This window comes from Carassius auratus, chromosome 48, assembly GCF_003368295.1.
Source record: "Carassius auratus strain Wakin chromosome 48, ASM336829v1, whole genome shotgun sequence".
In the NCBI taxonomy this organism is placed as follows: Eukaryota; Metazoa; Chordata; class Actinopteri; order Cypriniformes; family Cyprinidae; genus Carassius; species Carassius auratus.
In genome coordinates this window covers 2,425,948-2,438,483 of record NC_039290.1, presented here as the reverse complement: position 1 = coordinate 2,438,483, position 12,536 = coordinate 2,425,948, and the positions used below count along the sequence as shown (strand labels likewise).

General features: G+C 38.4%; 1 protein-coding gene and 1 long non-coding RNA gene across 5 annotated transcripts in view; one reads left to right on the top strand and one right to left on the bottom strand.

Annotated features, from left to right (window-relative positions):
- The window catches only part of LOC113065504 (membrane-associated guanylate kinase, WW and PDZ domain-containing protein 3-like), a 128,867-nt gene extending 122,076 nt beyond the window's left edge, over positions 1–6,791 (bottom strand). Inside the window, exons 1-2 of the mRNA XM_026236792.1 lie at positions 6,310–6,791; positions 5,518–6,166 (exon numbers count right to left, since the gene is read on the bottom strand). Of these exons, the coding sequence (XP_026092577.1) occupies positions 5,518–5,824 (307 nt within the window). The 5' untranslated portion in view covers positions 5,825–6,166; positions 6,310–6,791. The remainder of the gene's footprint in view (positions 1–5,517; positions 6,167–6,309) is intronic.
- On the top strand, positions 5,539–12,465 carry LOC113065507 (uncharacterized). 4 transcript variants are annotated; one of them, XR_003279039.1, is made up of 7 exons: positions 6,961–8,044; positions 8,455–8,586; positions 10,109–10,270; positions 10,793–10,876; positions 10,964–11,221; positions 11,337–11,432; positions 11,575–12,465. It is a non-coding gene; the product is annotated as an uncharacterized LOC113065507 (long non-coding RNA). The 4 variants fall into 4 exon arrangements; XR_003279041.1 differs by lacking the exon at positions 6,961–8,044 and adding an exon at positions 5,539–5,640 and having other exon boundaries at positions 10,793–11,221; XR_003279040.1 differs by having other exon boundaries at positions 6,951–8,044; positions 10,114–10,270; positions 10,793–11,221.
- The last annotated feature ends 71 nt before the right edge of the window (positions 12,466–12,536 follow it).

The window sequence follows — 12,536 nt, the reverse complement described above, 5'->3', positions numbered from 1 at the left end:
ATGTTATCCATCATCAGTTCTGTCTATGATCCATTGGGGTTCCTCGCACCCGTAGTACTCCCTGCCAAGCTGTTGTTGCAGGGGTTATGCAGGACGAAGTGTGATTGGGATGATCCAATACCTCCAGCTTTTCAGCAAAAGTGGAACAAATGGCTGATAGATCTTGAAAAGGTGGCATATTTCAAAGTCCACAGATGTGTGAAGCCTGCAGGATTTGGGAGGACTATCAGTGCCCAATTGCATCACTTTGCCGATGCGAGCGAGAACAGCTATGGTACGGCTACTTATCTGAGGTTGCAGAACATGGATGAGAGGGTTCATGTTACTTTCTTATTTGGTAAAGCCCGAGTGGCCCCCCTAAAGACTGTCACCATTCCCCGTTTAGAGCTCACCGCTGCCGTTGTTGCAGTACGAGTGGACAAGATGCTTCAATCGGAGCTCCAGTTTCCACTTAAGAAGACTTGCTTTTGGACTGATAGCACATCAGTTCTTAAGTATATAAAGAATGAGAACCAAAGATTTCAAACTTTTGTGGCAAACAGGGTAACCACCATCAGGGAAAACTCGGAAATTGAGCAGTGGAGATACGTTCCAACATCCCTGAACCCTGCTGACGATGCTTCACGTGGATTGAAGGCAGAAAATCTTGTAAAGCAAAGATGGATAGAAGGCCCGGAATTCTTATGGGAACCAGAAGAAAAGTGGCCAACATTTCCTGGGGATACAAGTATCACTGCTGATGATCCAGAAGTAAAGAGATGTCTGACGGTCAATGCGATACTTGTTGACACCAACGCCACATCTCAACTGATGACCCATTTCTCTGATTGGCAAAGATTGAAAGTTGCAGTTGTGTGGCTCATTAAGCTGAAAGGAACTCTGCTCAAATTGAAAGAAAAAAGAAAAGAGTTGGAGCAAGCAAACACCAGTGCTATTGGAGCAGCAAGGTTGGATGTACAAAAGGAGATGCAAGCTTTCTCAAGATCGCTTGGGAATCAGAAGGTGTCTCTGGAAGATCTCTTGGAGGCTGAGACCTCCATAATCGCTTTTTGCCAGCAAGAGAGATTCCCTACGGAATTTGCTGCACTAACCTCTGGCAACGCACAAGTGCCAAGAAGTAGCAGCATCCTCAAATTGGATCCGGTTCTAGAAGGAGGAGTTCTACGAGTTGGGGGACGGCTGAAAAGGGCAGCAATCCCTGAGGACATTAAACACCCCCTCATCTTGTCAAAGGACCAACATATCTCCGATCTTATCCTTCGTCATGTCCATTTTCGGCTTGGACATGCAGGTAGAAATCATTTGCTTTCCGCTACAAGGAGAAAATACTGGATCACAAGTGGACCTACTGCAGTAAGGAAGATCATATCAAGATGCCTCATTTGTAAGCGCCATGGTGGAAAAACTGGTGAGCAAAAAATGGCAGACTTGCCAGAAGAGAGAGTGGTTCCTGATTTACCGCCATTTACTAATGTTGGTATAGATTACTTTGGGCCAGTTGATGTTAAAAGAGGGCGTAGCATCGTGAAAAGATATGGAGTAGTATTCACTTGCATGGCGAGCAGGGCTGTGCACCTGGAAGTGGCCTATTCTCTTGACACCGACTCATGCATCAATGCTTTGCGACGGTTCATCTGTCGAAGAGGACAAGTCTCGCATTTGAGATCTGACAATGGCACCAACTTTGTGGGTGCAGAAAGGGAGCTGCGAGAAGCCTTAGCCTCTTTGAATCATGACCGAATTGATAGAGCCTTGTCTAGGAAGGGAATCAAGTGGAGCTTTAACCCTCCAGCTGGATCACATCACGGTGGCGCATGGGAGCGTATGATACGGATGATCAGGAAAATCTTGTGCTCTGTGCTCCGTCAGCAAACCTTGGATGACGAAGGGTTCCATACCGTGCTCTGTGAAACTGAAGCTATGCTCAACGATCGCCCCATCACAGGACTGTCAGATGATCCCAACGATCTTGAAGCCTTGACGCCAAATCATCTGCTCCTCCTTAAAGGAAAACCAGTTTTCCCACCAGGACAAAAGGGATGTTTACGCAAGAAGAAGGTGGAAACAAACCCAGTACATCTCTGATCTCTTTTGGAAGAGGTGGATCCGCGAGTACTTACCGCTTTTACAGGAGCGTCAAAAATGGAACCAGGAGAAGAGGAATTTTGTACCTGGAGACCTGGTCATGGTTGCAGACTCCACTGCACCACGTGGGTCATGGATGCTAGGAAGAGTCTTGGAAACTTTGCCTGATAAGAGAGGTCTGGTACGTGTGGTTCGTTTGAAGACCAGGACAAACATAATTGAACGACCCATAACTAAGATATGCTTGCTTAATGAAGCTAAAGAGTAATTGGTTCCCATTCATATAAGCTATATTTTTGGTTTTTATGGCTCTTTTGAATTTGGTGTAATTGCTCTGGCAGATGCAATTAGGGGCTGGAGTGTATGAGCCATATTCATTTGGTATTGTATGTAGTTTTATTCCTGTGCCACTAGTGGGCTGGATGTGTTTGTGGCCCAGCTGATCTTAGGTCAGCCAGGTATGTCATTTAACCCAGAGGAAACGCAGACACAGGTGTTGCTGATTTGGGAAGCAAACAGTTTTCGACTGTGCTTTTGTGTCTTGCCTTGATAGGAAAGAATACGGTTTGTTGTTTTGGTTATGTATTATGAGTCAAGATATTGCCGCTGTATGGTATACGGAGGAAAATAAATCTGCTAGATAATAGTAACAAACTGAATTCTCCGTTTGTATCGTGTGAGGACGCAAGGGCACACGTCTAAACTTAATCCGTTTTATTAGCAACCAGTAACGTTACTAGACTTCGTTTAGGACTTAGTCAGTACATTGATGATTATCTGCAATGATTTTATGTATATTTCCATTCACTTGTATTGAATATTTGATATTAGGTTTTACATTTGCTGTCTAATACTTAAAAGATCTTTGTGGGCTTTAGTGGATCTTAAAAATAATATCCAAAGTTACGACTAAGTTACAATGTTATGTTCTTAAATCAGGCTTACTATAGTTACAGTACAGTAACTCAAATTAAATGAAAACCATATAAAATATTTTCTTTACTTAAAATTAAACTATGCTGACATTTAAAAAAACAAAAGCTATAAAAATAACTACTAAAATTTGTATTCATATTGAAAACATAAAATATTGAATTTAAAATATTAACAAAACTATAATACAATAAGAAAGTATACTAGAATAACACTGATTTAAATTTCTTTGTACAATTTAAAATATGTAAGTTTAGTTAAGTAAGTAAGTTTTATTTTTTTGTTCATTTAGATAAAATACTTCCAGATTTTATCGGACAGAACATGATATCAGCTAAAATTGTAATATTCAAATAAAAACAACAAACATTTTCTTTATAAAACATTAATTGACCTCGGTGCTGAACAGCCATAGTAAAATGAACATCAAAACATTGTAAATATACTGTATATAATACGATCTGTATAGACCACAATCAACCAAACAATTATAAGCGGTTCTAATTTCAGACTCTAGGAACTGTTATAAACTTGCACAGAAAGGTTCAGGTGTCCAGTCCTCTTGCTGAGTCACGAGTCAGACAGCACAGTACAGATTTAAGAGAGTAATTGAATCAATTAGACTTGGACTCGGTTCAAAGCTGCAGGCTTCGGCAGCTTTAACAAACTAACACTACGTTAAAATAATCAGTAAGAGACATCTGATGCTAACCCGTTCACTAATGCCAATTTACACTGATTAAAGTGCGAAGAGAGATACACTTCTATAATAGGTAATCCACTCTACTTCTTTTGCAAAACCAAAATAAACAGATGTAGAGTGTGCCCACAGTAACATAAATGTCTCTGATTAAAATAATCTCTAAAAGAGCATTCGAAAATGCATAAAGAAGTCGAATGGTGATCCTTCAGGCAGGCCAACATGCTAAATGGAGGGGGGGCTGGGAAGTCAGACGACTTCTGCGCCACAGGCAAAGAGGATTACATGCACACAGTTCAAAGCTGTGAATGTTTAAAGCATTTACACAATTTCCAGCCGAATGGATACCTGTAGCATCTGCATCAACTTTTGCTGCCATATGATGATGTCAAGACACTGTGATGTCACAAAACACTCCTATGCACACATATGCTTAAGGGTCACAAACTCTTAAAAGAACAATAAATAGAAAAAAAAACTTGTTCACTCTTAACTGATATAATCTGGTGTCGCATTCCTGAAAACTTAATTCTTAAATCTGACAATTGCATGGTTTGAGATCGTAACCGAAATTCTGGTGACTAAACAGAATAACAGATAAGACAGGATTCTGAGTTAGGATGTATCTGTAATATGATCCACAAACCGGTCGGGTTACACAATGCCAAGTTATTCTAGATTCCTACCTTATCTGTTTAGTAACCATGGAGATTCAGCTAGAAACATGATAGAATTCTATCTGCATTTTACTTGCTCTGATCCTCACCTGTCCTGAATGCTCAGGTCTCAGCTGCCTTTTGTAGATCCTCATTATCGCTCCCCAACAAACACAAGATTAACAGTCCCATACACCTGTAAACACCTGTAACCTGGCTTTAGCAGCTTAAATAAATCTTGGGAGTGTTGATGGAAAGTAAAAGGATCTACCAGCAAGACAATTAATGAAATCATGTGGCTGCCCAAAAACAGAGCACATCTAGTGGTACCAAAACTTCCTCATGATGGATGGTCTTAATTTCCTCCTGTTGCGGTAACTGTGATAAATTGCTTCAGTTAAAATCCACTTTTTCCTTGAGAGTCCCATTTAATCAGAATGCCAACTGCATAATTATAAGCAAATGCTAGTAATAGAATACGTGCTTGATTTTGGCTAAAACCCTCAGAGCTGCCTCACTATTCATTTTATTACCTGCAATGTTCTTCCACTGTATATTTGTGAACTTTGAGTTAGCGTTCTTATTTGCATATTTATCAGGTCAATAAAATAGCAGCACAACAATAACAATGCGTGGGAATTTTTGCCACCCAGAGCTTCTCTGGTTGTGTTTTGATTTATAATAAGGTCTTATTTAGTTATTTAGCACTTAACAGAATAGAATTCAGCAACACGCTTCACAGACAGGAAAATAATGTTGTGAAATGCATCAATTCAATTCCAGCTCTAAAGCAGCTCTACAGAAGACATACGTCTTCTGAAACATTCCTCAAAAATCATCACTGCAGTTATCAAGACCGCGTGAGAGTTTCTCAGACTGCACAAAGTCTATGAATATTTAATGAGGTGGGCGCTGAGGCAGTTCGTGATTGGCTGTCTGTTGCTAAACAACATCTCGTAACATTAAAGCAGTAACAGAGACGCTAATTCTCTTTCAAAAATGACAAATATGAAACGTAGCTTAACACAGGCTTAAAACTAGCATTTACTCCAATTTTCCATGGAAACTTCGGGTTCAGTATAGTGTGAACAACTGTTGTCTTGGTTGGTAAACAGTAGACACAAGGAATTATGTTAAACTAACCTGGCTTTACGGTCTTCAGGCGGAGGGGTTCACGAAAGTGGCGGACGACGGCGAGGGTGTCTCTGTTTGTCAATCCGCTGACAGGCGTGCCGTTTACCTCCAGAAGCACATCTCCGGGACCAGGTAGCCTGCCGACATGGCACACTAACGCGTCCGGCAACACCTGTCCCAGGTGCGGGAACTCTCCGTGCTCGGCTCCCCCGCGTATCTCCAGCACGTTGCTGAGCTCCTCGGCGTTACCCCACGAAACAGCGCATTCCTGCACTTTACTGGACCAATGTTTCTTCTTTTTCAGCGTCTTGGACATGATTAATCTCTTTCGTAAACGAGTCTTTTAATAAAATACAGAAAAGCAGGTTATTTCCTCATGCAAACGCGTTTAAAGCGCAGTACAGCAAAGCGACTTCATTCCCATGTCTTGGTGAAATAGAAACGTTTTAAAACTTGCGACTCGGCATCGCTCGGTCCTTGAAAAATATATTCCCTGGATGTTTCAGTCAAAATTCACGTACAGACATTGGAATTGAATCACGAGCTCACACGAAGGTAAAGGGGCTCTTCATTGCCATAACAAAATCTATTGTAGACCTTAATGCTCACCGAGAACTGTCGCTCAATATCGTCTGCAGACGATCCAAACAAGCGCTTTCTAGGAGAAAGAGACACGGAAATAGCAATAAACTACCAGCCGAGGCTGAATAGCCTACTTCATCCAGGCACGTAAAAATAATACAGCCTCAAATCGCTTCGTAATACCGGCTGATGAACGAAACGCCGTAGAAAAACACTCACATCCGTGTGTAATCTCTCGCGATCCAGGGCGACTGTTGTGAACTTGGGTTTCGCGCACCTGTTCCAATGACATCAGCTACCGGCGCGTTCACGGGAAACGACGAACAACAATGTACCTGGATCGGGGAATACACGATACAAACTAGTTTCACTGTCCAACGACCATTGATTCTTGTAGAAACGCCCTCGTGTGTGTGTGTGTGTGTGTGTGTGTGTGTGTGTGGAGCTGTCGGCGCCAGTCGATGATTAATTGTAGGCGCAGCTTTGCAACTTTGTAATCATTTTCACCTTGTTACTTGCGCCAAAAGACAGCAGCGACTGTCAGTGGGGCACACCGACACCAATGCAGAGTGGACGAGACTCAGAGCAGCCAATCAGAGTGAGGGGGCAGGCTTTCCCATACCGTTCACAATACCAAACGGCCTCTCTCTCTGCCATGCTGCCAGGCCTGAAGGAGGGAATAATATGTTAGAAAAGTTAAGGAAAAATGCACTTGCTGCCTTAAAAGTAAATGTGCTCCTACAGAGTAGGGTATATATATATATATATATATATAGAGAGAGAGAGAGAGAGAGAGAGAGAGAGAGAGAGAGGCCTATCATCCTATATAAATATTTCTATTTAAATCCTCTGCACTTCACTGATCCCTGGATGTAAAAGAAAATAAATAAACAACTTCATAATATATTGTTCTACTATTATAGGTTCGTTTGTTGAACAGATGTGCATATACCTTGTAATTACACAGTTTTGCACATCATGATTCTTGTATAAGTATTATGTTGTTTTACAATATCAGCATGCCATTTCTTTTTTGCATTAAGATTAGTTTTATAAAGACAATTCAATTAAATAATATTATATAGCATTCTTCGCATCAGGCAATAAAATCAGATTAAAGCTAAGCTTCTTGACGTAATGTTGTATAATAGTGCCACCTGCTGCTGTAATATAGAGTTGCACTCTGTACAAAGAGAAGGTTAACTTGCTAAATTTACCCTTTAAAAACAGTGTACACTTATTTTTAGGCCATAACATATTTAGATGTAATTTTGACATGTGCAGGATGATGATGCACAAGCCAATGTGTTATTAAGAGAATGGAAATCGAATAATTGTAAATTTAGCATTATGACAACTACATTAGCAAATGTTTCCAAGAGTCCATCTTACCTCACTGCTGGCAAGAAGTGTTCGTTTTCTAACTAAACTAACAAAACTAACTAACATGGCAGAATCCTAGGAAAAAAAGAATAATATAGATATATGAATATATATATATGTCATAATAGCAACACTATAAATTCAAATTGAATGATTTCTTATATAGATGAAATGTACATCTAACTCATGGAATTACTGAATAATAACTCCATAAATGAAAATAAATATTACATTTAAAAAACAACACTAGTAACAACATTTTTACTTTTTCACTTAAAAATAAAAGCAACATGTTTTTCTTCTACAGATACAAAAACATTAATGTCACAAATCTTAAAAAATAAAAAAAATAGACAGAGAAAAAATTAAATATTCAACAAGTTGCATTTGACCTCAATTCAGAAAAACACAGTTCAAATGGTTCAGAACTTCAGTTAATCATTAAGTCAGGTGGGCAGTCAGCCACCCTCATGGTCATTGCTCTTAAAGTCAAAATCAAACTTCATGCTCAAACAAGGTGCCTCTAACAAAAGCAGCCAAAAAGTTACTTTTCCACCTTTATTCCAGTAAGGTAAGGATGATATGCACTCATAATACAGTATATACACACACAATATCTATATACAGCAAAGAGACATCATGCTTGGAGCAAGAGACAATTTCTGATATTGATCAAATAAATGTATTTTCTCTTAAGATATTTTAATATTATGGCCATTAAAGTCTTTAACTTCAGCTCTAATAACATATGTGCTGTATTTTTGAAAGATCATTCTATTGAAATGATTATGCTAATGTCAGTTGTCAAGCCAGTTTTGGAAATGATAAAGGGACACCCTTATGGCTGTACAGGCCCAGTGCAACAGCTTCTCTGGCTCTGACCCAGTATGTTGCACGTAATTTTTCTTTCAGTTTTCACAGTCAAGCCTGATGTACTGCTTTCACTTTTGGGTAAAACAATATTTGGTTTTGTGTTGACAGATGAAGAAGGATCTGGTCCACTGGCAGTCATCATTATCCCAAGCTTGATCGTCGTGTCTCAGATAATATGGAGCTTTATTGCTAAAAGATCATCAGCTCAGATTATCGCAGGTTCACCTTTAAATGTAAATGGTAAGTGAAACTAAACTGATCTATCGTGTTGTCAGCAACACTTTGAACACAAATGTTAATTTCAGAGAGTTCTTTTTAAGTTTTGGGGCTTGGTTATTTGAGTTCAAATCATAAGAAATAGTATATTGAATCATACTGTCTTTTAGAAGGGGACCCTGTGCCTTTGGACACAGGTTTTGTGTTGACACGCCGGCAGGGCCTGCCCGAGGCATAAGTGAACTAAGCGGCTGCTTGGGGCCCCCTCGCCACCAGGGGGCCCCCCAATAATTTGTTTTTTTTTTTTCAATTACAAGTGATATAAATGAATGAATGGATGAATAATGAACGAATAAATGAATAATTCAAGACAAAAAAAAAATTATTTACCAACAACTGCTGCTGTGTCTGCTAGCGTTTTAGTCATGCGCAATTGCGCATAGACACCTCGCGTGCATTGACAATTCGCGCCGGCGCGCAAGTGCGCGTCAGTGTAATAAATGATAAACCATGTCACCAAAAGGATGTATCCCTCTGGTGCCGAAAAGAGAAAGAAGAAAAGGACATAAAGGTGGCTTGTCGTTGGACGTTCGAGAGTCTCAAATTTATGGACCGTCTCTAGTTACGTGCGATATTGTTATACACTTTTCTAATGTCAGTAGCATTTGAGGAGAATGACTTACAGTGATAAAAAAAACTGTGATTGTTCATCTAGGTGTCAGCTATAATGCACAATTGAATATAATGTTGAATATTTATTAAAACAAACTGTAAGACATATGTAAATTATGCTACTTTTTAACATGGGCTCAAAGGCAAATTTGAAGCTCAGTAGCATTTGAGGAGAAAGACTTGCAGTCACCTTATACATTTTTAATATATATTAAAATAAATTATAAATCATTTAGGTAAAAACGAGGCCCGTTTATCACTTTCAGGCACATTCCTGTTAAAGTTCTTTTTTTTTTTTCAGGTTCCCTTACAAAAATTACCCATGGTTTTATCAATAACACCACAAATAATCGTTCTTGTAGCCATGGCAACTGCAAAAATGGTTTTGTTACTTCAAACAATAATTTACAAAGAATTATTATTATACTGTAATATTTTTTGTTGTTGTTTTTGTTGTTGTTACAGAACTAAGCCATCAATAGCCTTTAAATTAACTTCATAAAAATGATTGCATTATATATATAAAAAATATGAGGCAATAACGATTGGTTAATAATAACACTGTTAAAATACATATTGTAGGCACATACAAAATAAACAATTTATGTACGTTATTACAAATGCCTGCACAGGGAGCCAAATGCCATGTAATTGCTGCTGTTACATTTTTGCTATAGATTACACAGCCTATATAATTTTTTCAATTTGGCAAATTATTTATTTCATGTTTTGTGACCGTTTGTATTCAGAAGTTTAAGAGTGAAGTATGTTAAGCATTGATTTTTATTTATTTACTTTGTATTAATACATAACCTCACTGTATTCATTTATGATGTAACATTATAGTGTGACATTTGTGTCAATAATCTTGAAGCACAGATGACTTCGTATGGTGGGAGGGGGGGCCCCCAAATCAAATTCTGTTTAGGGCCCCCAAGAGGCTCGGGCCGGAACTGCACGCCGGACACCCATGTACCTGGTTTTGGAAGCAAGCATTCCAGGGATCCTCCTACATTTTCTCTGGAGACTTCGAGAGGTAAAAACACCTGAAGTACACTCTCAGAAAAAAAAGGCACAAAACTGTCACTCGGCTGCTACTGTACCTTTTCATAAGATACTAGTATGAATGGAAGCCTGTTTCCACCACGGAATAAAAAAATAAAAAAGATAACTATGACTTTTTATTTTACAATTCTAACTTTTTTCTCAGAAGTGCATTTCATATCTTGAAAATCTGACTTTTTTTTCTCAGGATAGCAATAAAAAAAGTCAGAATTGTGAGAAAGAAATTAATTGTAAGATAAAAAGTCACAATTAGCTTTTTAGTTTGTTTGTTTGTTTTTATCCCTTGACAGAAACAAGCTTCCATTAATGTATATTTTAAAAGTAGTCATTCGTACTAATATGTACTGTAGGTATTATTCAATTCCTAAATAATTATTAATTAAATTTAGGGCTATCAAGGTACAAAGCTTTTGTGAAAGTGAGAACTTTTTTGACAGAAAATACATGGGTTAAATCTTATACATTTTCTTCTTAATTTAACTGAACTGAACAGGTCAGATGTTGTGCAAGTGTTAACTTCCAGATGTTTTCAGAGAGGTCTGTTTATCTAGTGGCTAAACAGGTAGCATCTGGTCTGGTGAGTCGTTTACCCTGTGTACTCATACTTAGTAAAACAAAAATCAACTGTAAGATGTTTAAAATTCTTTTAATGTTTTATTTTTAGGAATTATTTATACTCCTACCACAGAATTATTCATGGTGATGTTGCAGCCTGGAATGTGTTGATCAGTTCAGGGCTCTCTGTCAAAGTCTCTGGATTGGATTTGGCTTTTATGAGTCGGCAGTCAAGAACAGTGGACAATGAACAAATAAAATGTTGTCAAAAAAAAAAAAATGCACTTTGACCAATGTGCTTAAGTTGTGTTGTCTTACTTCTTCAGGTGGTCCTTTGGAATCCTGCTTTATGAGATGATTACCCTGGGTAGTATTAGTTAGAGCTCCTAATACACCAGTTGTTACTTTAATTATTATTATTATTTATCAAAAATACTATGAAGCAAACAATTCGCAGTCTTACCTTCCTTTTCCCTTGAAAGGATCTCCTCCCTATCCTGACCTGGAACCAGCGGAAGTGCTGCCAAACACTTTGCAGTTTACCGAATGAAAAGACCAGAAAACTGTGGAGCCCCATTGTAAGCCTTTGTATTTCTCCATTTTATTTTAAACAACATGCAAATAGTTGTTTTGCTCCTCTGTGAACCGCAAGTGTTCAATAAAATCTAAAAATCCTGCTAAAACATCATATAAACTGATGTTATCTGGCATGTCTTGCAGATATGACTTAATAAAGTACTGCTGCATGTGGAACTTCAAGGACCGGCCGGTCTATTCTGCCATTATTCGGCTTCTAGACTCGTACACCTACCTCACTGACACATAACCACTTCGCTGTGAAGAGGAAGTGGACATCTGTGAATACAGGAGGAAAGCAGGACTGCCTCCATGAGCTCATTCAGAGAACTATCAATTGATTGACTGAGGTCATTTCCAGCTAGTTTGTGTAGCCATGACATGACGAGCTCAATGTCACTAGAGGTCGCCATGTTTCTCAGACGCATTGCATTGTGGTCAACTGAAATTAATAATTTCAATGTTTCCAGCTAATAAAATATAAGAACTTTCTAAATCTTTGTCATTTTACTTCCTGTTTTTGATTAAAGTGGTATTTATTTATCTAAGTTAGGGTGACTACATGGCCTCTTTTTCCCAAGCATGTGATGGCAGGGATTTCCAAATTTCCTAAAAAGTACAGGTTTTGCCTTCTTTGTTTTCCTGCTGACATTTACAGATATTATAGACCCGGCCATTTTAGGAAATTTAGAAATCCCAGCCAGGACATGCACAGGAAATAGAGGACATATGGTCACCCTGTCTAGTGTTAGGTAATGAAAGATTTATTGTTAAGAATAAAGAGGGGTATAAAAATAGAAATGATAAGCCTACTCATGTCCAAGTAAATGGTACTATGCCAAACTTTTACTCAAAGGTCAAAGTGCCTAGTCAATAAACATAAACAGAAAATAATATTAGAAACATTAATTGCTGTTCACTATTAACAAGTAAAAAGGCTTGGGTATTGTTTTTTTCTAGCTTTCTGTTGCCTCAGTGTCCCTCATCTTTATAGAAGCATTTGTTTATATTTATCTTGCCTCAGTTGTCATGTAACTGTTTGCCATTACTGACGATTTGAGAAAAGAAACTTTGAGATTGAGATTTTTACTGTTTTTTTTATTTAT